General features: G+C 32.2%; 1 protein-coding gene across 1 annotated transcript; it reads right to left on the reverse strand.

The window, feature by feature from the left end:
- Positions 1 to 26,748, reverse strand: LOC114328963 (T-complex protein 1 subunit zeta). The gene is made up of 7 exons (XM_028277958.2): positions 26,516 to 26,748; positions 26,033 to 26,372; positions 25,809 to 25,956; positions 19,353 to 19,613; positions 16,406 to 16,747; positions 9,841 to 9,992; positions 1 to 401 (listed from the first exon to the last, which is right to left on the reverse strand). Exons 1-7 carry the CDS (start codon positions 26,647 to 26,649, stop codon positions 186 to 188), a joined length of 1,593 nt encoding a protein of 530 aa, XP_028133759.2. The 5' UTR covers positions 26,650 to 26,748; the 3' UTR covers positions 1 to 185.
- Positions 26,749 to 26,949: the final 201 nt, after the last annotated feature.

A 26,949-nucleotide genomic window follows, 5' to 3' on the forward strand; every position in this document is an offset into this window, starting at 1 on the left:
TAGTTTTGACATTTTATTATTGCAAATATTATAAATGTTACGTGTGTATGTTATCAACGTTACAGCATTATGTGTATGTCCACTAAATATTAAGTAGCAACCTTTCAGAGGTTAAGAAAATACATAATGTAATGATAAATTAAAACAAGCACAAAAATACAGATTTAAATTTGAATACTTCGATTTTATCCCTTTAAGCTGCTCATTCCAGCCCTCATAATTTCATCAACCAATAAGAGGTTGCTGGCAATGACCGAACAGGAATTGATTATTTGTTTTTTAACAATATAGTTGTCATAGATGCCAGCATCTTTAGGATTGATGGGTTCCCCAGAGGTTAGATCTAAACCGATTGGGTCTGGATTCAAACGGGATTCTTCTTGTAGTTTTAGAATGGTGTCCTAAAAATGTAAATTAGAAATTATTTTATGTTTTTTGGCTAATAGTTAATAAAACTACAACAACTAGAAAATACAGTAAAAAAGTAATTTATATAGTAAAGATTGTAAATAGAATAATAAGGAGATCAAACAGTTTGTGATAACTACAGAAGCATTATCCTGCTAAACGTGACCCACAAAATATTGGCCTATAGTGCAGTCATTGAAGGGTAAAATAGGTTTGTTATCTCCGAAATTTTTTACTGTGAACCGATTTACATTAGATTTTGGAATTAGGCTTATCTTACCCTTAACTTCAAAAGTGATATTGATCCGAACTCCGTTTTTTATTTTTAAGGGTTGAAAACAACCCCTTAATGGAAAAAATTGGCATTGAGCCATTTTATCGCCAGAAAACGTGTTTAATAATAAAATAGTGACATTGTGAAGTGTTTTCTAACACAATAACCTCATGGTAAACTCATTTTCATCCCCTTGAAAACAGTACAACCCTTGCAAACAACCACTAATTCGAAAAAATTTACAAAAAATTAATTTAGTATGACAAAAAGATTTAAATATAGAGTAAATGATATTTTACGTTCTCTATCTTAATTATCATATTGTTAACCCCTTTCAACCCGTAAAATCAACCCCTCGATTAAAAATTGTATAAAAAATTTCTTTTGATAAACTAAAAAGGATTTAAATATCGTTCCACGTTCTCGAAAAAGCTATGCTGGAAAATCATATGCTCAAGTTATTTAACCCTTAAAACTACCCCTAAATTAAAACCTTGAATATGTATGATTTAGTTTTTGGGCCATAACTACTTCAATTTTGAAGCTATCACAACGTATAAAAAACCATTTTGAAGGTAATTAAAAGATCTACAACTTTTTTTATTATAATATGTAGTGAAAAACCTTTTATTTTGAAGCGGTGAAGGGTCAAAGGACTCGAGAGATACTGTGGTTGCGCTACCGCGCGCTCTTTAACCCATTTGATCCCACGACATTTATTTTTCGATAATACAAAATTTTTTTGAATGCCCTTGTTGAACCTGGGTTAAATAGCAAAATTTAATTGTTATTTGACATAAAAAAAATTGAATTTTTAGCAAAAAGTAGGTGTACTCATACGAGTACAATGGGCTGATCGAGAGTCAAAATATAAAACATTGTGTAAAAATGAAAATGTTTTATCTTCTTACAATATAGGGAGGTACATACGTACTTGGGTATGTCCTGTATTATTTATAATCTAACTAGCATGAAATTGTACAAAACAATCACGGTTCACATGCAGAGTAACTTCACACTTTATACTACAAGTCCAACGCACTTTGGTGGCATAGGCTACATCGAAGTTGTCTGTCTATTATCTTTGGAAAATGACCGCTTTCATCCATTTTTAGACTAATTGGTACAAATTCTGCTAGTCGTTTTTTAGAATAAGTAGATTTTTTAATGTAGGTATTTTTAAATTTCTTAGAAACGGGTCCACGAAATTGCACTAGTCACCAATAATTGCGCTCTCGTGCATATATATGGTATCCAGTAAAAAGTAAAATAGCCTGAAATATCTTTATCTCTTTCTGCGTTACATAAAGTGATGATTATTATTTTGAAAGGCATATACATGTAATATATACTTGACTGTTCTGTAATATGTATAAGTATTCAATAATGTTATTGTCAAAAAATTTCTCGAAATCTTTCGATACGAGATTTACCTCGGATTTACTCTTTCATATCATCCAGACGGCCCTTGTAACCTGTTGTAGATGTCATACTAGTATCAGTAATTTCTTCTGTCCAGTCAGATTCTTTGGTTTTATTTTGACCCTTCAATAATTTTTTTTTCTAATGGTAAGGGGAAGATTGTCTTCTTTGTCGTTGTCAGAGTCATCACTATCACTCATGTAATGAACTATTTCTCTATTTCTCCGGGAATATCATTCGGAAAGTTCTGGGTCTGAAAATCATCCTTATCTATGTCCTCATTGTCAGTTTGATAGTCAACCTTAGGAGGAATAACTACCGCCGATACATCTTATGAGTGAAACTTGCTATGTAATTTGAAGCTAAAGCGGGTATTTTATGTTTTCCATAAAATCCGATGGGACTCCCAGGCCGCAATTCTTGAAAATCAGTTCCAATACAAATATTGAACATGAAAGAATAAAAAACCAAATAAACATATTTGATCTCTTACAAACCCACTGTACTCAAATGAGTATATGTCTATTTTGTAACATAAAAACAACAATAATAAAAAGATTCTTACACTGTATAAATAAACATTACCAGTACTTACCCTTCCAACAATAAAAGTTAAAAAAATGATAAATAATATCAAAACCACAAAATAGCAACACTTCAATGATTCAACAGAAATATGGAGGTTAGCTTCTAATTACTGCGTCACAGGTTAGAAAGAGGAGCGCTTCCGAGGGTATAATTTGTGTAAATCTATTAGAACACTTCCTAATAGAATCGGATATAAGTCTTATTCTTTATAAAATGTGGTGTGTTCGTTGGAGAATTGAGTAACGTAACTACTGAAGGAAATGCACAAATTTATTGAGATGTTAACAGTTAGAGATACAAAACGATACTAAAATTAATGAATACAAACTACATATTTCTTAAAACCTTTCATAGTCCATGAACATTTCGCTGACACCGCGAAATTACAAGCGTTGGTGTTTATCATGTCACGTAGTCTAAATATTGAAATATAAACACACACAGTGGCGTGCTCGCCATAACACCTCCCTCCTGAAAACCGAAGCTGGGGTGTCCAAGAAGGGCCTCTTTGCAGCTTCGAAGTTTTGGGCTTGTAGTGTAGAGCCTCTCTGGATATGCTCCGAACAGGGCAGGTAGGGCCACATGAAACAAAGAAACCCACCGGCAATAACTCATTCTATTTGTGTTGTTGTGAGAAGGCCGTAGATGAAGTGTACCACAAGGTAATCGAATTATATGTTGCAATTATTACTGATTAAAGTCATTTATAATATGGAAAATGAAAGTTCATATCTACTACTTGCCGTGTTACACTTCAACTTCGTTTAGTTAATAACCTCATAAAATGGTTTTACATTATTGAAATGAAATTTTCGAATAACCTCGTTATCTAACTTAATTTTTAGAGTTTTATTGGTTTCATTGACTTCCAGAACAACATATGGTCCTGTATTTAATATCGATTTTGGTGTATTTGGATTTCTTGGTCTTTTTAAGAGAATATTATCTCCAACTTTATACTTTACTTCCAAGTTACTCGTTCTTAAGTTATCAAAACGGTTCTTTTGCTTTTTCCTTTGATCGCATTGTTTTTCCCTTATATTTTCTAACTGATTATTATACGAAATTTCATCAAATTCCCTATCATTTTTATATGGAAATACTAAACTGTAGGGGGTAGTGGATGTTGAATGATGTTTACTAGAATTATATGAGTATATAGCGACTAAAAGTGCATCTTCTAAGTCGCACTGGTTATGTTCTAAAAGATAGCTTCGCAAAGTATCTGTTATGGTAGCATGGAAACGCTCAATTATACCGTTAGAGGCATGGTACTCAGACGAAGTAAGGTGCCATTCGATATTCAACGAATTAACAAAACTTTGTATCTTTTTATTATTAAATTCGCCCCCGTGATCTGACATAATCATCTTAGGAAGGCCAAAAAGCGAAAAATAATTTTTTAACTTACTAATTATCGTTTCTGGTTTTTTATCAGTTAAAATATACGCTTGCGCAAATTTTGTTAGATTATCTATAACGGTGAGCATTTTCTGTTTATCAAAAAAGAACAGGTCTACAGATAAAGCCTCAAATGGTTTCTCCGGAGAATGCCTTACATTTAAACCTTGAGTACGATTCCTACGATCAAATTTTGAGAGTTGACAAGTAGGGCATAAAGTAATAAATTCGGTTATTTCTCTATACATATTTTTCCATTTATAAAGTTGTCGAATTTTGTCTGCAGTTTCATTAATTCCTTTGTGATAATTACTCGGGTCGTTGTGATATTCGAAAATTATCCTTTGCCTATCTTCTACAGGCGGCATAGTAACGATATTTTTACAAATTACAAAGTTAACGTCTGGATAAAGGAAACTGAGCATTTTATAATAAATATTGCTTTCAAAATAAGGTATGCTATAAGTTTTATTTCGGACTAATACTAGTTTTTTCAAAGTATTAAAATTCTCAAGGCAATGGTGTGGCTTAATTTTAACTATATTAATCTCTCTACTACGATTTTCGTTATATAACTTTAAAATTTTTTCAAAATCCGAGTCACCAACTGTGGGAAAATTATCATTGATAATTTCGAAATGATTTATATTTCTGTCATTCTCATCGTATAGATATAAAATACTCTTATTGTTAACGTCTAAGATTTGCTCATTAGAGTAGGAAAAATTATTTAAAACTAAGTTAGTTTTAACATTCTCAAATTCGGTATATTCATTTTGTTTTTGATGCACATGGTTTAATCGAATTCTTGACAGAGCGTCTGCAACTCTGTTTGCTTTGCCCGAAATATGCTGAATATCAAAATTATATTCACTTAATTTCAGTCTCCATCGTGATAATTTAGAATTAGGATCTTTTAAATTTAAAAGCCATATAAGTGGTCTATGGTCTGTGACTAATCGAAATTTAACTCCAAATAGATATGGACGGAAGTAATTTGTAAAGTGTACAACAGACAATAATTCCTTTTCTGTAGTGGAATATTTCATTTCAGTTTCATTTAATGTTCTCGATGCAAAAGCGATAGGTCGATCCTCACCGTTATCGGACATCTGTGACAAAACCGCACCGACAGCGACATTCGATGCATCGGTCGTCAAAATAAATTCTTTAGAGAAATTAGGATAAACCAGAATTTTTTCCGAGGTCAAAAATTGTTTACATTTGTCAAAGCATTCCACTACTTCGGGTGTAACATGAAACTTTATATTTTTTTTCAACAAACCCGTTAGAGGTTTAGTTAAATCAGCAAAATTATTTACAAATTTCCTATAATAGCCAAATAAGCCGAGAAATGATTTACATTCAGTTTGATTTTGCGGGACTGGAAAATCTAAAATAGCTTGAATCTTTTTCGGGTCTGGTTTAATACCTTCCGGTGTCAATAAATGACCTAAGAAAGTTATTTCATCCGTTAAAAACTTACATTTATCAGGTTCGATCTTTAAATTATTTTTTTGTACTAATTCAAAAATTATTTCGATATTTTTAAGATGATCTTCGACTGTATTACTAAAAATTAAAATATCGTCCATATAAATGAAACATGTTTTGCCTATGTGCTCTCGAAATATGTCATTCATCACTCTAGCAAAGGTACTAGGAGCGTTTTTAAGCCCAAACGGCATTCTAGTAAATTCAAAGTGCCCGTTTTCTGTGGAAAAAGCTGTTTTTTCGATATCTTCGGGATTCATGGGAATTTGGTGAAAACCCGACGCCAGATCGATTGTAGAAAAAAATTTAGAGGTATTGAGAAGGTCGAAAATATCGCTAATATTCGGGATAGGAAATCTATCGTCAACCGTGATAAGATTTAATTTTCTAAAATCAATTACTATCCTCCATTTTTGAACATTATTTTCGTCAGGTTTTTTGGGGACAATAAAAAATGGCGAATTCCAAGGACTGACAGAATCGCGAATTATTCCCTGCTCTAATAATTTTGTTATTTGTTTATTGACCTCTTTTTTATGAACGTGAGGGTGCCGATAATTTCTAGTATAAATCGGACTGGCATTTTCAGGATTAGTACGGATATTATGTTTTATTCGACTGCTAAAAGTTAGATGTTCGTTAGGTAACGAGAATATATTTTGGAACTTCACATGAATATCTTTTATCTTTGTTTGTAATCTTTCATCAAGATGGTCTAATTTTAGTTTACTTATAATAGTATCAATTTTTTCAGTTGAGTCGATAACATTACTTCGGACTTGATTTTCGTGTATATTATTTAGACTAAATATATTATGTTCCCGATCAGACGAAAACAATGGGATTTCCTCATGATTAGCAAATAAAGTATTCAAACCAAAGTCAATAACACATTTATTCTTTTCTAAAAAATCATAACCAAGTATTCCATCAAAAGGTGAATTTATGTCTACTATATAGAATTTTTCAACACTCGAAAATAATTTAAAGTTTACGCTCTTTGTAACTTGAATTGGTTCGTTACTAATACCAAATATTTTAAAATTTTCATGATTAAACTGATAAGAGTCTAAAATTTTACTTGGTTTCAATATTGATATAGCTGCCCCTGAATCGATTAATAACTTTAAATTTAAATTTTTAATATGCGCGTAAAGAAGCGGTTTATTTGCTACTTGGTAAATTGTAAAGTTGTCAGCGGAATTTGCTCTAAAAAATCCTGATCAACTTCGATTTCTATGTCTTTTTCGTTTTCTGAACTGTCGTTGTCGCAATAGGTATTATGAACAACATTGTGAGATTGTGGTTTACGATAACATTTTTCTGCTTTATGTCCATATTTATGGCAAAAAGTGCACTTTGGAATGGTTAATTTAATTGGTGGATTTGGATTTATCGATTGATTTGTTGAACCGGGCGCAGAAAATGTTTTTTGCGTACCTGCATTACTTGAAGAAATTGTATTGTCATTATTTATATTTAATTTAGAAAAATTGTCATTTGTTTGTTTGAAATATTGTTGGTTTTCATAATCGTTTAAAATTTGCTTAATTTGAATCAACGAACTGGGATTTAAAGAACGAAGCATTTGACACAAAGGTTCTTTTATGCCCGTAATAGCGGTCAGAATTGCAGTCTTACTGTGAAAATTATTTAAACATTTTTTTTCAACATTGTTCAAACTTGAATCGTATTTGATAACTTTACTGATTCTTATCAATTGTTTTTCAATTCTGTCAACGAAATTTACCGGTTTTTCATTAGAACGTTGCTTAAAATGGCATAACTCAAAATTTAGACACTGCAAATCCAAATTTTCACCAAACTGAGAAAGGAGAGCATTTTTTATCTCTTGCCATGTCGAAAATTCTTTCGAGCCAATGAAATCAAGAGCCTTTCCCTCTAACCTGCTTTTTACAATAAAAGGAAAAATTTGTAACTCCGCTGGGTCAAATTTTGCAAAAATGAAATCAACAGAATCTATAAAATAGTGTAATTTTGAAGAAGACCCATCAAAAACATTTATAAGCTTGATAGCTTTGTCACTATTAATATAATTATTAGAAGTGTTGGCGGAAATTATGGACGTATTTGCTGTTACGTCGTTAGTTGCCATTATATTAACAAAAAATAAGTTAAACAAATAAAAAAATAAAAAAAAATGCAAATACTAGATATGATATCTTAAAAGTTTGAAAATAGCGAAACAGAGTAAATAAAAAAATGAAAACAAATACAAAATTAATATAATTCGACTAACCTCAAGTACTTCCGTGAGAACGTGGCCTTACACCGGAACGGGTCGAGAACGTTGTAGCGTCTCAGATCAGGTGGATTTACACTGGAACGGGAAGAGAACGGGTGGAGAACGTTGTACCTTCTGGATCAAGTGGCTGTACACTGGAACTGGTCGAAATTCTAAACTGTATGTAGTTGCTTCTTCTGTGGAAATGCTTCACCGTTTCCAGGGTCGAGTGGCTTTTCACTGAAGCTGGTGGTTGAGAAGATTTCACGAAGTTGCTAGTTGCGCCTCTCCAGAACTTCCGAATTGCTTTGTGGCTTTACACAACAAGTGGCCTTACACTTGGAATTCTTCAAGTTGCTTACGGGTTCCTTCAGTTTTCCTTCCTCGTGGCCTTACACTCGGAACTCAACTACTAAGTCACTAATTCTCCAATTTCCCAATTAACGATTAAAATCGATTAGAAAAAAAGGCTTTACTTTTTCTAATTGGAAATTTCTACTAACTGCGCCAGTCTTATTCTTTATAAAATGTGGTGTGTTCGTTGGAGAATTGAGTAACGTAACTACTGAAGGAAATGCACAAATTTATTGAGATGTTAACAGTTAGAGATACAAAACGATACTAAAATTAATGAATACAAACTACATATTTCTTAAAACCTTTCATAGTCCATGAACATTTCGCTGACACCGCGAAATTACAAGCGTTGGTGTTTATCATGTCACGTAGTCTAAATATTGAAATATAAACACACACAGTGGCGTGCTCGCCATAACATATATACATGGAGTACCACTCTTTTACAAGAAGTGTCACTACTAGGCCATTTTTGCTGCTGTACTCGGACGAGTACAGTGGGACCAAATGGGTCAATCGATCATATCTTCGTCAATTTTTGTGTGATAGGAAAAACAAACAAAAATTGTTGTCAAAAATAAAACCTATTTTTCTATTACACTTTTTTACGTAACTTTCATTATTTTTGAGATATTATGAAAAGAAGGTATTTTTTAAAACTTCGAAATTTTTTTTCTTTAATCGTGATTTTTTCAAAAAATATGTGTTTCAAAGCAGCGAAACTGCTAGAATCCATCAAACTCTTTATATTAAAGTTGATTCTAGACGGAATACGATTAATTTTAATTTTGGTGGAAATGGCACTTATGAAATCTATTGATTTAAAAAAAAATCATTAGATGTTCCTCTTTTTGTCAGTACAGCTCACTCATTTTACGTACACAAGACTTTTATCAGTACTCATTTTAAAGCTTATTTTAAGCACTATAAAATCCTTTCTCATTAGCATGCATAAAATTTATTCGCTCTCCGCTAGATGGCATGGAATACATCGATTAAATTTCACACAAAATAAAAAACGGCTTTGATTTTCAATATCTCGCTTAACATTGCAATTAGAACACTCTTTAAAAAACCAATTTGTTCATTTTTTTACCTGCTATAATTTTGTTCATTATAATATTATCGTTAAAATGCATATTTTTGGAGATATTTGCAAAAAACTGTTGAAAATCGTGAGAAAATTCCGAATTTTCAATTGCCAATAACTTCAAAAGTATTGGGTTTTTGAGAAAACTGTATACAACATTTTTTGCTTAAAATTGGGTCTTTTATCGATATCTGAGGTTATTTTGAAAACAAAAATTTTCCACCACCGAAAAGGGGTGGTAACCACCCCCACGGTAAAAACGGAGTTCAAGTCAATATCACTTTTGAAGTTAAGGGTAGGATAAGCCTAATTCCAAAATTTCATGTAAATCGGTTCATAGTAAAAAATTTCTGAGCTAAAAAGCTTCAATTACTGCACCACTACATTCTTTACGATCGACTGTCGAAATATTGTGAAAGCATAATAGGCAAATACCAGTGTGGGCTTCGCAAAGAAAAGTCTACTATCCATTAAATATTCCTTCTAAGACAAGCTTTGGATATTCAGCGATATCCAGCAATAAAACCACTGATGATTTTTTTGATGGCTCAAATTACTGACCTGTGCATCAAATCCAGAGTTAACAGCCAAAGTCTTGGGAACTACCAGTAAAGCTTCTGCATAAGCGGCAACTCCTAGACGAGCTTTACCCTTAACAGTGTCTTTAAATGCTAGCAATTCTTTATTGGCTGTGACTTCAAATGCACCAGCACCTAAAATACATAGAAAATAGATCAAATTATGTTTTAAATAGTATTATGATTCATTTAAAAAGGGTACCCAAAAATAGTACCTAAAACATCTATAAATACTCTCACCGGCACGAAAAACGGGCACCCCAAAAAATGGGTCATTTTGATGTCTCGTAGCTCCTAAACCTGTTGTGCGATTTAAGTAATTTTTTCAACACGTTATAGCCCTATTGAAAATATTGAAATTAAAACCCAACTATAGCCCCAGGTTTTCTTAACATTCCGTTTTTTTATTTATTCGCTTATGTTGCATAATAAAAAAAGTTAGGGACTTTAACAACTAGCCATGTTCTTTATCAATACAAGGTGTTTCTAAAAAGTGCGACAAACTTTAAGGGGTAATTCTGCATGAAAAATAATGAACCGTTTGCTTGATAAACCTATGTCCGCAAATGCATCTTTTCCGAGATACGGGATGTTGAATTTTTTCTTACAAACTAACGTTTATTTATTGCTCTAAAACCTGTTGAGATATGCAAATGAAATTTGGTGGGTTTTAGGAGGTAGTTATTGAGCATTTTTTGACACAATTAAAAATTTTATATTCACCATTGGCGTGCATGCGGGTAATATGACCCGTATGCACGCCAATGATGAATATAAAATTTTTAGTTGTATGTCAAAAAATGCGCAATAACGACCTCTTAAAACCCACCAAATATCATTTGCATATCTTACCCGGTTTTAGAGCAATAAATTAATTGTTAGTTTGTAAGAAAAAATTCAACATCCCGTATCTCGGAAACGAAGCATTTGCAGACATACGTTTATCAAGCAAACGGTCATTATTTTTTCATGCAGAATTACCCCTTTTAAAGTTTGTCGCACTTATTTAGAAACAGCCTGTATTGATAAAGAACATGGCTATGGGCAATTCCACGAACATACGCCTGTTTTGGATTACTTCGACAACGAATATTTTACTGTGCAACATAAGAAGTACGAAAGTAAATGGCGCTAATAATTATTTCAATAACCAACAATGTTATTTGCAATTTACTTTCGTTCTTCTTATTTTGCACAGTAAAATATTCGGTGTCGAAGTAATCCAAAACAGGCGTATGTTCGTGGAATAGGGTATAGTTAAAATCCATAACTTTTTTATTATTTAACATAAGTGAATAAATAAAAAAACAGAATGTTAAGAAAACCTGGGGCTATAGTTGGGTTTTAATTTCAATATTTTATAAAGGCTAGAATATTCCACAGGGTGTTGTGAAAATTGAGAAAAAACCAAGTTTGATTGCCCGGTATACAATGAAAATTTACCTGTCTAGGAACAATATTATTACAGCGATATTGTTAAAGAATACGGCTATTGTGTTGAAAAAATTACTTAAATCGAACAACAGATTTAGGAGATACGAGACACCAAAAATGACCCATTTTTGGGGTGCCCGTTTTTCGTGCCGCTGAGTGTATATTCATTTAAAAATTATTATCGTTGAAAGACATACATTTTGTACATACTTGTATGAATCAAGGAAGTGAAAAAATTGTATATCAAATTGTGCAGAAAGTATTTATTTCCTTAGCTAAGCGCTTTTGACAAAATTTTCATTGTCAGAGCTAATGCTACAAACATAAAGAAATCTTATAAGAAAAAGATGCCTAAGTACAAGAAGTTTTTTAACTTACGTCAATATAAAAAAAGTACTACCACTTAGGGTTCTATGCGTGAGCATTTTAACATTGTCTTCTATACTAAAACAATCAAGATGCAGTAGAAATAAACAAACCAAGACACATTAAATGCTACTAGGAGCACTCCCGAATCATAATTTACAATGTAGAAACTTTGGAAATCATGATTTGGGATTTACAATGTATATACATTGTAAATTATGATTTGGGAGTGCAAATAATGTCGCCAGTGCACTGAGAGTGAATGGTTTACCCTTCCCAAATTCTACGCCACTGGCGGAATTGCTATTTTAGTACAATATGTATTTCGATTATCCAATACTTTATAGGTAAATAATATGCTCTTTATTTTCTCTTTATTTATTAAGTCATTCGTTTTCGAGGTATTTGAAGTTAAAATGAAACGGCACAGCTATTTTGATTAATGTGTAGCGGCTCTTTCATTTTTAACTTCAAATATCTCAAAATCTAATGATTTAATCGTTACAAATGAAGATTACATTATTTACATAGAAAGTATTGGAGAATCTAAAAATGATGCTAAAATAGCAATTCCATCAGTGACGTAGAATTTGGGAAGGGTCAACCATTCACTTTCCCCTGTACGCCTCTGGTAGGAGCCAGAAACGTTTATTTAACATAAATTAGTAGGGTGCACAGTACCTACACTTTTTGGAAAGTATGATAAGGATATTTCAAATACTTTTAAAGTACTGGGTACAAATAATTTTTAAATCAAATATCTCTATACATAAATCACCGCCGCCTACGAAAAGTATAACTCCAAAAAATGCCGTTAAGAATATAACTTTCAACGAACGCCGCGAAAAATATTATTTTCGATTATATGATTGTGAAAATTATAATCCCTAATAAAGTGTTAACGAAAAAATTTATTTTTTGAGGAGTATCAGCAAAAAACATCATTTCTGTTTATTATAATTACTAAAAAGTTCTCAGAAATAATTGTTTTCGTCGGCAGAAACAGAAACAGAAAGGGAAATAATTGTTTTCGTCGGCATCTGTTATGAACTAAATCTTTTCGTTATAAATATTTTGGGACACACATATACAAAAAAATTGTATCGCCAACACTTATCAAAGAGTTATCATTTTCACTGGAAATGTATTAGGAATCACATTAATCATATATACCAGCGAAATATTAACTATTTGTATCCAGTACTTTAAGGGCCGGTTGTTCGAACGCTAATCAACAATGATCACTATCAAATATTTAATTACTGTCACCATCTGTCAATGTCAACTTTGATTGGGTTGCTGAAAACATAATTGATTATAATTATGAGATTAGTTAATCAATTAACATAACAATTATTAACATAATTGATTAACTAATTTTATAATTGTAATCCATAATTATGTTTTCGGCAACCCAAACAAAGTTGACATTGACAGTTGGTGACAGTAATTAAATATTTGATAATGATCATTTTTTATTAGCGTTCGAACAACCGGCCCTAAAAGTATTTGACATATTGTTATCATACTTGGCAGAATGTGTAGGTACTGTACACACTACTAATAAGTTAAATAAAGCTTTCTGGCTACTACCAGAGGCGTACGACAGGGGAAAGTGAATGGTTGACCCTTCCCACATTCTACACCACTGGCGGAATTACTATTTTAGTACCATTTTTCCATTCTCCATTTTTATGTAAATAATGTACTCTTCATTCTTACCGAAAAAATAATTAGTTTTTGAGATATTTGAAGTTAAAAATAAAGGGGCACAATACATTAATCAAAATAGCTTTGCCGTTTCATTTTCAACTTTAAATATCTCGAAAACTAATGACTTTAACGCTACGAATGAAGAGGATGTTACTTCCATAGAAAGTACCGGAAAATCTAAAACTGATGCTAAAATAGCAATTCCATCAGTGGCATAGAATTTGGGAAAGGCTATCCCCTGTCGTAAGCCTCTGGTAGTATCCAGAAATGTTTGGTTTATCATAATTTATAAGGGTGTAAAACACCCTGTAACTCAGTAAAGAGCCACATTTTATTTAAGTGATTTGGGTTAAATCATAATATTTTGAGGTCTAGAATCTAAACCCAGAGATTGGACATTCTTAATGAATCACCCTGTATTTAATTTTTGAGTGGTTTAGGTGTCTTGAATATGACTGAAGCTATGGAAAAATAAGCCACTTTTTTATATACACTCTATAGTTGCTCTACAATATTACCTCCATTATTTTATAGACAAAACTCAAAGCATTCCAAAATTTAGTTAAATGTGTTAGAAGTACAGTAAAACCTCGATATAATGGACCTCTATTTAACGGACTTCGGGATATAACGGACCAAAAATCCGGTCAAACGTAAAAAAAATTAAAAACGTCCAGTTAATATTATACATGCTTAAACCCTCCCAATTTCTTACTCGCAGCAATAGCATATATTAGGGAATTCCCTGATATAATATCCTGTGGGTTTTTATGATTATATATGGGTGTTTACAACACTTTGACTTATTTATTTACTCCATGTGAATGAACACACTTAAGCAAGATTCATATTATCATGCCCACACCGTTCCGGCACGTAGTGTTTCGTTTCCGAAAAATATTGACTTTAATGGTTTTAAATATGAACAATTCATACTGTCCGGAGCGTATAGTATCAGACAACTCTTTGTAAAATCAGGTTTTTTGGAGACTACGCTACGTGCCGGAACGGTGCGGGCATGATAATATTATTCTTGCTTTAGTGTACACCAGTAAATAAGTTAAAATTGTCGCAAACCTACTCTTTAAATATGGACAAACGGAAAAGAATCAATCTAACTATCAATCAAAAACTAGAGATTATACAAAAGTTGGAGTCTGGAACGTATGTGTCTCATATATGTCATCAATATGGCATAAAAAAGCAAACTGTTTCGGACATAAAAAAAAACAAAAGCAAAATAAATAAATTTGCATTAATGTGTGATGTAGGAGAGAACAGCAATCCCAGAACACGAATGAAATTGGCTCGTGAAACTTCACTGGAAGAAGCAATCTTAAAATGGTATGGCCAACAATGTTCTAGTGGGGTCCAGGTCCGGGCGGTCGAATTGAAATCTGCTGCAATTAAATTAGCAAATCATATGGACATACCATTCAGAGCAAGTGATGCATGGCTCTGGCATTTTCGCAAAAGGCAAAGAATTATGAATAAAAGAATTTACGGAGAAGCTTCAAGTGCACCAAAAGAAGAAAATGAACATTTTAGGCAAAAATTAATAGAACATATAAGTAACAAAATGCTATTAGAATATCAGATTTACAATGCTGACGAAACTGGTTTGTTATGGCGTACTTTGCCTGAAAGCACACAAGCCTCCAAATATGAAAAATCGAATCCTGGAAGAAAAATCAGCAAGGGCAGGATCTCGGCACTATTTTGTGCTAACGCGGATGGATCACATAGACTGACTCCTGTCATGGTTGGCAAATCTCGTAAACCCAGAGCTTTAAAAGATATAATGCATAATTTGCCAGTGTCATATTATAACTCTAAGAAGGCATGGTTCACCTCAGAGATATTCAAAAATTGGTTCTTTAAAGAATCTGTACCTTCGGTCAGAACATTTCAAGAAAAGAAACTAGGAACACCGCCAGAGGAGGTGAATTGTCTTGATATTAGACAATGCTCCTGCTCACCCCCGTGAAAATATTCTATGTTCAGAAGATGGCAACTTTAGCTGTTGGCTAAAGTTTTAAAGAATGGCTGTTTAGCAATGTATGTTTTCGCCAAAGAATACTACATCCCTTATACAATCCATGGATCAAGGAATCATTTTGGCCACCAAACGAATATACCGCAGAAAGTTTTTAGACGAAGTTATGGTTGTATTGCACAATGAAAATGATACAGAAGATACAAGATCGCAGCGTACCTTGCAAAATTTAAAGTCTTACAATTTAAAATCAACAATTTTCAATTTTGCTGCAGCATGGGAAGAGGTGAAAGAGCAAACATTACAAAATGGTTGGAAGAATTTGTTTGATGGCCAAGATCAAGATGCAGACATAGATTTAGATGGGTTGGAAGTTCCTGATTTCTGTAGGACAATACAAAATAATGCCGGACAACATGTAGCTGAGGAAGACATTTTACAATGGCTCGAAGTAGATGAAGGTGACTTCATCTACTGGGTATAACAACATGACTGAAAGTGAAATAGCAGATGAAGTTATGAACCCAAAAAATGAGGATGAAAGTGAAGATAGCGAAGACGACGACAAAACAACACTGCAAACAATGAAGTTATCAGAGGTAAGATCACATCTCGACGATCTAATAACATTTATTGATTATTCATCAGATATACATAGAAGTTCAATTGTATTCTACGCATTTTCGTAATTTTAAAGAGTTGATCATAAAAAACAGCAAACTTCGAAAGTGTAAACAAAACTTGATTCTATTTTCAAAACAGGATTACTGACGGCAAGCGCGTCAATATCAAATAGCAACGTCACTTCACGAACAATGTCGGAAGACAATTAAATAGAATTTTGTTTGTATGTATTTTGTATTTTATATATATACATAAATATTTAAATAAAGTAAACATATTTTCCAAAAAAGGCTTTTGATTTATTTTAAACATATTTTTATATAACAGACTTTTGGCTTTAACGGGCACCCCCAATTAGTCCGTTATATCGAGGTTTTACTGTATAAAAGAGAAATATAAAAAATGTTCTTTTTACCTGGAATAACTGCTTTATCGTCAATGGCATTATTGATAGCCCTTAATCCATCTCTAACTGCATCTTTAATCTGAGTCAAAGTATGTTTATTGGGCCCTTTCATTAAAATAGTAACTGATTGAGGAATTTTGCAATCTTCCACAAATGTATACTTATTTTCTCCCAACACATGTTCATATACATGTCCGGCTCTACCAAGTTGAGATTCTTGCAGATCATCAAAGCTGTTCATAGCTACTCCACCACAAGCCAATGATAGACGCTCCATGTTACGTCTCTTAGCTCTTCTGAGAGCTATTATTCCTTCTTTGGCAAGCATATCCAGGCTCATGGGGTCAATACCTATATAAATGATTAAAATATTAACACTGTTTTACCATACATCTGGTTTAATAAAAAACAAATATCTAAAATAGAGTTAAATTGGAACGATAAAAATATAACACAAATCTCTTTCTTCGGTTGTGCTCCTCACTCCATCTGGTCTTTGGTTATAAATGTGTTTCGGCAGTTCTATCTAGTTCATTCTCCCTAAGAGGTCTATTTACCACAGCCTGTTTATTTTGATGGACCTATCAATACTAGTTCTACTATAAAGGTGGTAAAACCCAAATTATAGTGCCTATGCCATAATCCATTTTCCTGCATGCTTTATAAACACATCCGAGGATTTTATGTTCAAAACAGCCTAAACATTCTTCATAGCTTTTTGTCATTGTCCATGTTTCTGACATGTAGTGAGGATGGGCTTGAACAGTTCTGTATATAATGTTTTTGTTCTTTTTGTGACTATGTTTGATGTTAAATCTTTCTTTAATGCATAGTATGCTCTATTTGCTAGATATATACATCTGTTAATTTCTGCAGTTACTGTATTACTTTGGTTGATTTGTGTGCCTAGATAATATGTGAACTCTCTTACTCCTTCCAATCGTTAGATCTTCAGGTTTTACTAATTGCTTATTACTAAATACAAATACTATATGAAGGTGACAAATTTTGTCATTCAAATTTTGTCACCTTCATATACTTAATTTTACTAGTATTAACGTGTAGTCCCATTCTTTTTGCTGCTGCTTCCAATGCTGTGAACAATTGGAGCAGGTCTGCCTTTCTTCTTGCTATGATATTAATGTCATCCAGATAAGCTACTATTTGTACTATATATCAGGAGCTTGGAGGAGTATGGGTGAACCCAAAAAATGGTCATTTCAAAAACAGTCTCATCTTCCTCACATACTTTTAAAGAATGCGTCTGTATATTATAACAGCATGTTTCGCCCTTCATACTCCTAATATTTCGTAAGAAATAATATACCAATCCATTCATGTCAGAAACTGAACTGCATCTGCATAATCGTCTAGACTAGAAGAATAAGGGCGAACCCACAGGCTTTCGTTGCATTTTCGTTCAAGGTTCGCCCGTTCTCCTCTGTTAATGCGCCGGTGTTTCTGTAATTCTGTAGCTTAGTAGCTTTAATTGGTGAGAAACAGAAGATGAAGAAACCGTAGACAATGAAAATCAAATTGAATTCAATTAAAACTTTATTTGTGAATTTTATTAAAAACACTAGGGATGTTTATTTTTATAGAATAAAAAGTATTAAACCTCTTTTTTATTTCATAAAAATCTTGCAAAATCCTCTTAAGTTTTTAAGATCTACCTGAAGGATTTCCATACCGTAGGAAAAGATTAGGGTGTAATTTACATAATAGTAGAGAAACTAAATTTGAATAAAGTTTATTGCATATTGTAATTTTTATTAGTACTTAGCGATAAACTTTCCGCATACAAAGGCGCCTTTCATTATTCTGTTCAATGCTTCTGAGAAAAGATTGTAGTGATGAGCCGATGTACCGATATAACGTGACACCGACAAAAACCATCTTTACAAAGTGAATATAAGGCACAAATAAGAAGGATTATTATAGTAATTTTATAAGTTTACTTTATTATATCAATTTACCATTTTAGTTGGGAACAAGCCGTAAAATTAAAATAATAATTCCCAAGATTTACACGTTATTTTATTAAGATTTTTTTTCGGCATTGTAATACAGATTATAAACCGCATCCCTCGGTAGACCGCACGCTGTAGTAGAAATGCCACGATAAACCGCATAATCTAGTAGCATTACTTGTTCGCCCTTACTATTCTAACATGTTTGTAAACTTCTCAGTTTTCCCGAAACATCACTTTTGCAGTTCCCCTTTACTCCTCCAAGCTCCTGATATACTACAGTCGGAAAAATGAAAGATTACCCATGAACGATCATATCAATCACTTATTTTGTATTTTCTGTCTTTTTCTATAACAAACATTTGTTATTTAACCTTCCGATGACCAAGCGGGGGAAATTGTGACCCCAGCGTATGTTTTCCTTTAATAAATTCAAAAGTATTTTCAATTTTTAACTCATTATTTTTTTATTTGACTTTAATATCATTCTAGATATCCTCATATTTTGAAATAAAAAAATTCCCTATATTTTACGAATAAAAAATATATTTTGAAGTTGATGTTTAGTAAAATACTGTCTATTATCTGTAATTCCAAGTAGTTTTACGCTAATGACGTCGACTTTGCAAAGTAACAAGACCCTTACTCAACATACACACTACACATGACACTAATACTCATGTTGTGATTGGCTGAATGACATAAAGTCCATGCCATAAAAAAAATTAAAAAAATAAAAAAAAAACAAAAAAAGACTTGATTTTTTGTTAATTGTCATTTTTGACCTGGGGTCATTTTCCCCCCCTTGGTCATCCGTGTAACAAAAAAAGGTTGGTCATCGGAAGGTTAACAAACATTTGTTATTTATGGAAAAATGCAGCAAATACAAAATTAGTGATTGATGTGATCGTTCATGGGTAATCTTTCATTTTTCCGACTGTATATACTACAATATGTTATATTATTTATTAAAATTTAACTTTTACCTTTTTGGTTAATAACAACAAAAGTCTTATCAGTTCCATTACAGAGTGACCTTTTCAGTTCAATGACTTTCTTAACTCTCTGCTCAATGAATTCACGCTCTGCAGTCACTAATTTTTCTCTCTCTTCTGCAGTTTTGTAGAAGAATCCTGAATTGACTTCACTTTTTTCATATTCCATGCTGACATTACATGTTAAAATGTAGCAGTTGTTGAGACTTTTAGGCATATCTGGATGACGGGAGCCATGGTCCAGGACTAAACCTAAAAAATAATCATATTATAAGGAGGTGCTACAAAGCAGTAAAGTAAGAAAATCTATTTAAACTTACTAAATAAAGTACAGCTACTTTCAAAAACCCAAAAAATTGAATTTTAAAAGTACCTAACATTTTATAGACTTCAAAATAGATCAAATCAAGGTTTTTTATTGGCGAGGAACCGCAAAGTGGGTGACACCTGGTGGCGAATTTGAAAAGCATCAACTCAAGGAAAACATTGACTTTGCCATTAATTTGTGTACATATTTGCGGTCAGTTTATGTTGTAATTAACAATAATTTCGACTTAAAAAAACTATTGCAGTGTTCCTCAGAATTCATTCCTATTATACTCTACGTAATGACCTAAATTAACCAATGCCAAATCACACATTTTGTTTATTTAACGTTTGCATTAAACGTAGTATTTTTTAATGTTTAAGCGACTGCAAAATTAAATAAATAAATAAACTGTAGTATATATTCTGTACATAGAATGTACATTGTTATGCAAAATATCCCGACCACTATCCCGACTGAGTAGCGGTCAACAGGTAGCAAAAACGCGTTCCAAGATTGCGGCTGTAATTTTGAATATTTTTTCGAGATATTTGGCACACGTATTCGTAATATAATAAAGAATGGCGGTACAGAGCCCAATTTGAAAAATATATTAATATGTGGAAATTACTCTGTAATTAAATACAATATTAAAAAAAACAAGCCTGTACCGCCATTAAGAAGAACAAAAAAATACACTTTCTTCAAATAAACTTTTTTATCTGATGCCTAGATTTTGTGTCATTTTGGAACTACTAAAATTTTTTATTTCATTAGTAGTTCCAAAACGACACAAAATCTAGGCATCGGATAAAAAAGTTTATTTGAAGAAAGTGTATTTTTTTGTTCTTCTTAATGGCGGTACAGGCTCGTTTTTTTAATATCGTATTTAATTACAGAGTAATTTCCACATATTAATATATTTTTCAAATTGGGCTCTGTACCGCCATTCTTTATTATATTACGAATACGTGTGCCAAATATCTGAAAAAAATATTCAAAATTACAGCCGCAATCTTGGAACGCGTTTTCGCTACCTGTTGATCGCTACTGTTTCACCTTAAATTCTAGCAGTGAGGGCATTTTGCATATCCTAACATGTCAATACATGCACCATGTTTGTAACAAGTATGCAAGTACATATATAAGTTTGTATGCAAGTACATGTCCATTAGTAATTTGCCACCTTATACTAAAGCTGCTTAAAATTAACCAAAAATTATTAAATTCTGTAACTTCTATTTTCAAAAGTTTTTGAAGTTATACTTCTTTACCGGCGATAGAGGGTGAATTTTTATATGGTAAAACCTAGCGACCGGGCGCATGCGCATTATAACTTTGTTCTGATTGGATGTTCAAATGATATGTCAAAAATTATTCAATATGGCGGCTGTGGCACAGCTGTAGTTAGCACAGCCGCCATATTGAATAATTTTTGACATGTCATTTGAACATCCAATCAGAACAAAGTTATAATGCGCATGTTTATGGTTGCGCATGTTTATGTTTATGGTTGTTGCATTTTAAAATTTGTGTGAAAAGAAACAACAAACAAAAGTTAGTTAATAGTTATACTGCCTTTTTAAATAGTTTTCATATACCTATATTTTTGGACTTTTGGACTATTTTGGACAAGGAAAACTCATTCTAAGTTGGTAAGTAGTTTTTATTATAATCATATTGTAATTATACATTTGGATTAGGTTGAAATACATACATTTATTTTCTCAAGAATGCGGATTTTAGAGAGAAATCCCAAATTAGGTTCGATTTTTATTTTTAAATTATGATTTTTTGGCGTAGATTTATTTATCTAGTAGGTATGTAAGGCTTTGATTTACATACTTAATTTGATTACCAACAAAAGTTCTACCAATCTTCATCTAATATATTGTTTTCTTACTGTTTTGTTATATTTTTATATTTTCTTCCACAAAATTTAAACTACATAATTTAATTTTCAAAACAACTGTCAAACAGTAAAACATTCAGTTACTGTATTTTTCCACGTGATAAATAATGTGGGATTGGACGAGTGAGTCTACGCTTCGATTACGAATCAAAACGCCACGGAATTCACGGGTTCAATTCCCGATTCAAGTTTTATTTTTTTATGCATGTTATGATTGTAAGTATATTTGTTATATAATTTTTTTTTTCAGAAAATGCGTATTTAAAATTTTTGCCAACAATTATTATCGTTCAGAAATCATTTTTTCTTTGTGGCATTTTTCAATGTGTTTGTGTGCGTTGTATTCTTTTATTTTTTTAAATTTTTGGTATTGTCTTAAAAATCAGATAATATGTAGTAGAAGTATAACTTCTTACGTGCGTACAAAGTACACACACATTCTTGTTTAGTATTCAGATTAGAATTGACATTGTTGTTCTATTTTTTTCCTTTTATGTGACAGGATAAATGATGTAACATGTTTTGAGACTTTTTGAAACTGCAGCAAATTGCCACAGGTGCGTATTGGAGGATACCCTTTCACACATTGCGTGCAGGGGTCTGATCCTAAGACATATTCATGACTGACAAAAAAAATACATATTTAAAATGTGGTTCCATGACATCTTGTAACACGACAGTTCGTAACCAGACAGTTGATAACGAAGAATTAATAACAGGGACAGTTTGTAACTATACAAATTCGTAACGGACAATTCTTAACCTCCAAATTGAATTATTCTGTTTATTGTTGTTAACGTGCAAACTAACTGTTATTACAGTTATAAATGAAATTATGTTTATCAATTTTTAAGGCATTTCATATTTCGTGTTTCAGAATATAATAAAAGTAGTTAAACCAAGTATTAAAGTATTACAAGCCATCCTTCTTATCAACTATAACCGTTGATTGAATGCCCCAAAGCTATTACCAATCACAAGGTTTATTATAATAAAAGGTAAATTATAATCTGATTATAAAATAATCTGATTATAAGATTATAATCTTTGTAAAAATGGTGTATCCGTAAAATCAATAAATAAATAAATAATCTTTCCTTTACAAAATGTTTATTTAAAAAGTTTGGAATGTCTAAAGACGGTTGTCAGATTAAAGATTTCAGGAATTAAGTATTTCATTGTTCCTTTGTCTAGGTATATGCAAATTTAAGGAACAATAAGAGTAATAAAATTTTAAAAATAATGTTAAAAGTTTCTATGTATTTAAATATATTTGTTTGTGTTTAAAGACTTTTACTGAAACACGAAATATAAAATGTGTTAAGACATGTTTATCCGTACTGATTTGTTAAACTGATAAACATAATTTCAATTATAACTGTAATAACAGTTAGTTTCCACGCTTGCAAAAATAAACATAATAATTCAATTTGTTCAAACAGTTGAGTGTCCTCAACACTATCCAGCAAGTATTGTTTGTACTTGCTACAATTTTCTTAATATGTCACAAGTAAATACTTTGCCTAACCTTAATGATAAATTTTTAGATCTAGTTTTTTGTATGCAGAGGGATGCAGTTATGTCGATTTCTACTGATATTGTATTGAATACTTCTCAACATCATTCAGCTTATACTATATTGTTACCTGCAGCTAATTCAAATTTATTTCTTAAATATGATGTCTTTTATCATGATTTTAAAAAATGTAATTATCAGGTTTTAAATGAACATTTAGCATCAATTCCTTGGAACGAGGTATTAGATGTATCAGATATTAATTGCTGCATAGAAAATTTTTACCATATTTTATATGACGCCATCAATATGTTTGTTCCTGTCAATCGGTTTAAGTCAATGAACTTTCCAGTTTGGTTTTCACGAGAATTGATTGAACTTGTCATACAGAAAAAAATAGCTCACCGGAATTTTAAAGCATCAGGCAACTCATATGAGGAATTTTCAGTGTTAAGGGAAAGATGTAAATCATTACAAGCAGTATGTTATAAAAACTATTTAGAGAATATTCAAGCAAATCTTTCAAGCGATCCCCGCTCTTTTTGGAGACATGTTAATGCTACACGTGGGTCTAACGCTTATCCTAATGTAATGTCTAATGAAGGTGGGGATGTAATTGCTCAGTGTGGTGAGGAAATAGTCAATATATTTGCCAATTATTTTTCGGGTACATATAATAATAGTGAGTATAATTTACCTAACTTTGATTTAGAGTACAGTGTAGATGTCCAAACTCTGGAATTTAGTCTGACAGATGTTTTTGAGGGAATTATGAGTTTAAAAACTACATATTCTTCAGGGCCTGATGGTATACCTGCAGCACTTATTAAGAACTGTATGTTTTCCCTTTGTAAACCTTTACAACAAATTTTCAATTTATCATTGTCATCATCTATATTTCCACATTATTGGAAAAATAGTTTTCTTACACCTATCTATAAATCTGGCAATTGCGAGTGTGTAAATAATTATCGAGGTATAACTATTCAATCAGCAATACCAAAACTTCTAGATAAAATGGTATCGATAAATCTTACCTGGGCTTGCCGAAACATAATTATTGATGAGCAACATGGTTTTTCTAACGGAAAGTCAACTGTAACAAATCTTGTCAACTACCAACAATACTTGTTGGGTGGATTTGAGAATAAGATTCAGGTCAACAGCATTTATACTGATTTCTCAAAGGCATTTGACAGGGTTAATCATAACCTGTTGGTTCATAAACTTCATGGGTCTGGCTTTGGTGAACCCATTGTCAATTGGATTAAAAGCTTTTTGATGGGACGTACACAACAAGTTCGTATCAACAATTATGTTTCTAAAGAATTCCATTGTTGTTCTGGTGTCCCACAAGGGTCTCATTGTGGTCCCTTGCTCTTTAACTTGTTCATTAACGATATTGGTAAGGCTATCAAAAACTCACACTTTCTACTATTTGCTGATGATCTTAAGTTATTTCGTTACATACATGATATATCAGATAGAGATCTTCTGCAAGATGATGTTAATAATATATGTTTATGGTCGAAACAAAATGGTTTAAGCCTAAATCCGACTAAATGTTCTTGTATTTCATTTGGTCGTATAAATAATCTAACAGCTAATAGATATGTTCTTAATGATGTACTCTTGGATTCAGTTACCGAGATTAAAGATTTGGGTGTATTATTGGATTGTGTATTGACATTTAGAAGCCATTATCTTAAAATTAAGGAAACAGGATTTCGCAATCTTGGTTTTATTTATCGCAACAGTCATGATCTCTCACCTACTGTATTCAAATTACTGTACTGCTCTCTAGTGCGCTCAGGACTTGAATACTGCTCTGTTGTTTGGTCTCCATTTCATCAAGTTTACATTGATGGATTGGAGAGCGTTCAACGGAAGTTTCTAAGATCCTTAGCTTATAAAGCACAGACTAATATAAGAAATACTGAAAATTTCGTCATAGATTATTCAGGAATAATGTCTCAATTTAATATTGCTACGCTGATGAACCGCAAGTTGAGAGCTGATATGTTGTTTCTATTCAAAATTCTAAACAATGCTATCAACTGTCCGTCATTGTTGGATAATGTGTACTTAAACACAATACATAGAACTCGACACACTGCACTCTTTTATATTCCTTTTCATAGGACTGAGTATGCTCGTCATTTTCCCTTGTCGAGAATACTCAGCTTATGCAATGAAATGCTACTTGATCCGTTCTGTCCAAGCATTAATGTCTTTAAAAGGCAGCTTCAGAGTTTATTGATTTAAATATGTGATATTTTTTATCTTCTGTTATTGAATTTACTGTCTTATTTTACAAATTTTGTTGTTTAATTGTCTTTTATTCGTTGATTTTTGATGTTTTTTGTATATGATTTTTACTTTTACTATTTTTTTTTGTACTTGTTTGTAAATGGTTCTACCGTTAAAATAAATAAATAAAATAAAATAAAAAAAAAAAATTTGGATGTTACGAATTGTCCGTTACGAATTTGTATAGTAATGAACTGTCGCCATTACGAATTGTCCGTTACCAACTGTCCGGTTACGAACTGTCACGTTCGAGGTGTCTGGTCACGTTAAAATGTGTATAATCAATAGCATACATGAGCTCCGTCCACACATTGGTGAAGGCATCATGTGGCTCACATGTATGCCATCCGCATGGAACATATCAATTATTGCTAACAATTTAACTTGTAAGTACTAACATACCCTTAATTAACTGAGTATCTGTTTCTGTTTTGTGCTGCATTTCCATTAATTCAACCATATGAAGATCAACAGGTTTGTCATCTTTCTTTATAGCTAGAACGGCATCCACACAAACGTCTGTCAAAACATCAGCCAGTTTTTGATGCAGCTAAAATTTTTAAAATGAGTAAATCAGAAAATAATTAAAATGTTAAAAAGACAGATGGAAACACTAATATTTTTACCTTTGTTCTTAAACTCGTCCTGCAAATATCTGTTAAAGTTTCTTTGTTCGCTTCAATTGAAATCTTCATTTTCTCCAGTACTTCCAACGCTTTTGTCCTAGCCTTATCAAAGCCATCTGTTAACAATCTAGGGTGGAGACCTTCTGCTATGTAAATATCTGCTTGTTTTAATAGTTCACCTATGACTAACACAGTCGATGTAGTGCCGTCGCCGGTCATATCATCTTGGGCAGTTGAGGCTCGAGCAATAAGGGAAGCCGTGGGGTGTTGAATTTGCATTTCGTGCAATAGAACGTTTCCATCTTTGGTTATTTTTATATCGCCGGCACCAGATACCAACCTATAAGTAGGTTTCATTTATTCATACTTGTTAATGTTAAAAAAGATAATTTATACTTTAAGGTTTACTTACATTTAGTTATTATATTCCAAATATTAAAAGAAACAGTAAAATACTAGTTCTTTAAGTCATGTGTTACTTACATTTTCACTGTTCCTTTGGGACCAAGGTTTGACTTCATTACATCTTGAATGCCTTTTGCCGCTGATATATTAACGGCTAGGGCTTGTGCAGCTCTAGCCACTTCAGCTTTTGGATTTAACAAACTGATAGCCATTATTTAAAATAGTATTTTTTCAAATAAAATAGAAAACTCGTGTTGAGCCAACCCAAAATTTTTGACAAAAGAAGCTTTCAAATGTCATTTGTCAAAAATATGAATCTTCTTTTCTTTTAAAGGCTAGTCTCGTCTAGTGCATTAACGTACAAAAAAAAATTACATAGGGCTAGGAGTGGGCCTATATTATTTTGATAAAAAAATAACCTAAGTTTCTAATTAGTTATAGCAGTTTAAATACAAGTTAAATTTCTATAATTATATCAATTTACTTACTATAGTTCCAACTTCAATTTTTAT

The sequence above is a fragment of the Diabrotica virgifera genome, chromosome 3, assembly GCF_917563875.1.
Source record: "Diabrotica virgifera virgifera chromosome 3, PGI_DIABVI_V3a".
Taxonomy (NCBI): Eukaryota; Metazoa; Arthropoda; class Insecta; order Coleoptera; family Chrysomelidae; genus Diabrotica; species Diabrotica virgifera.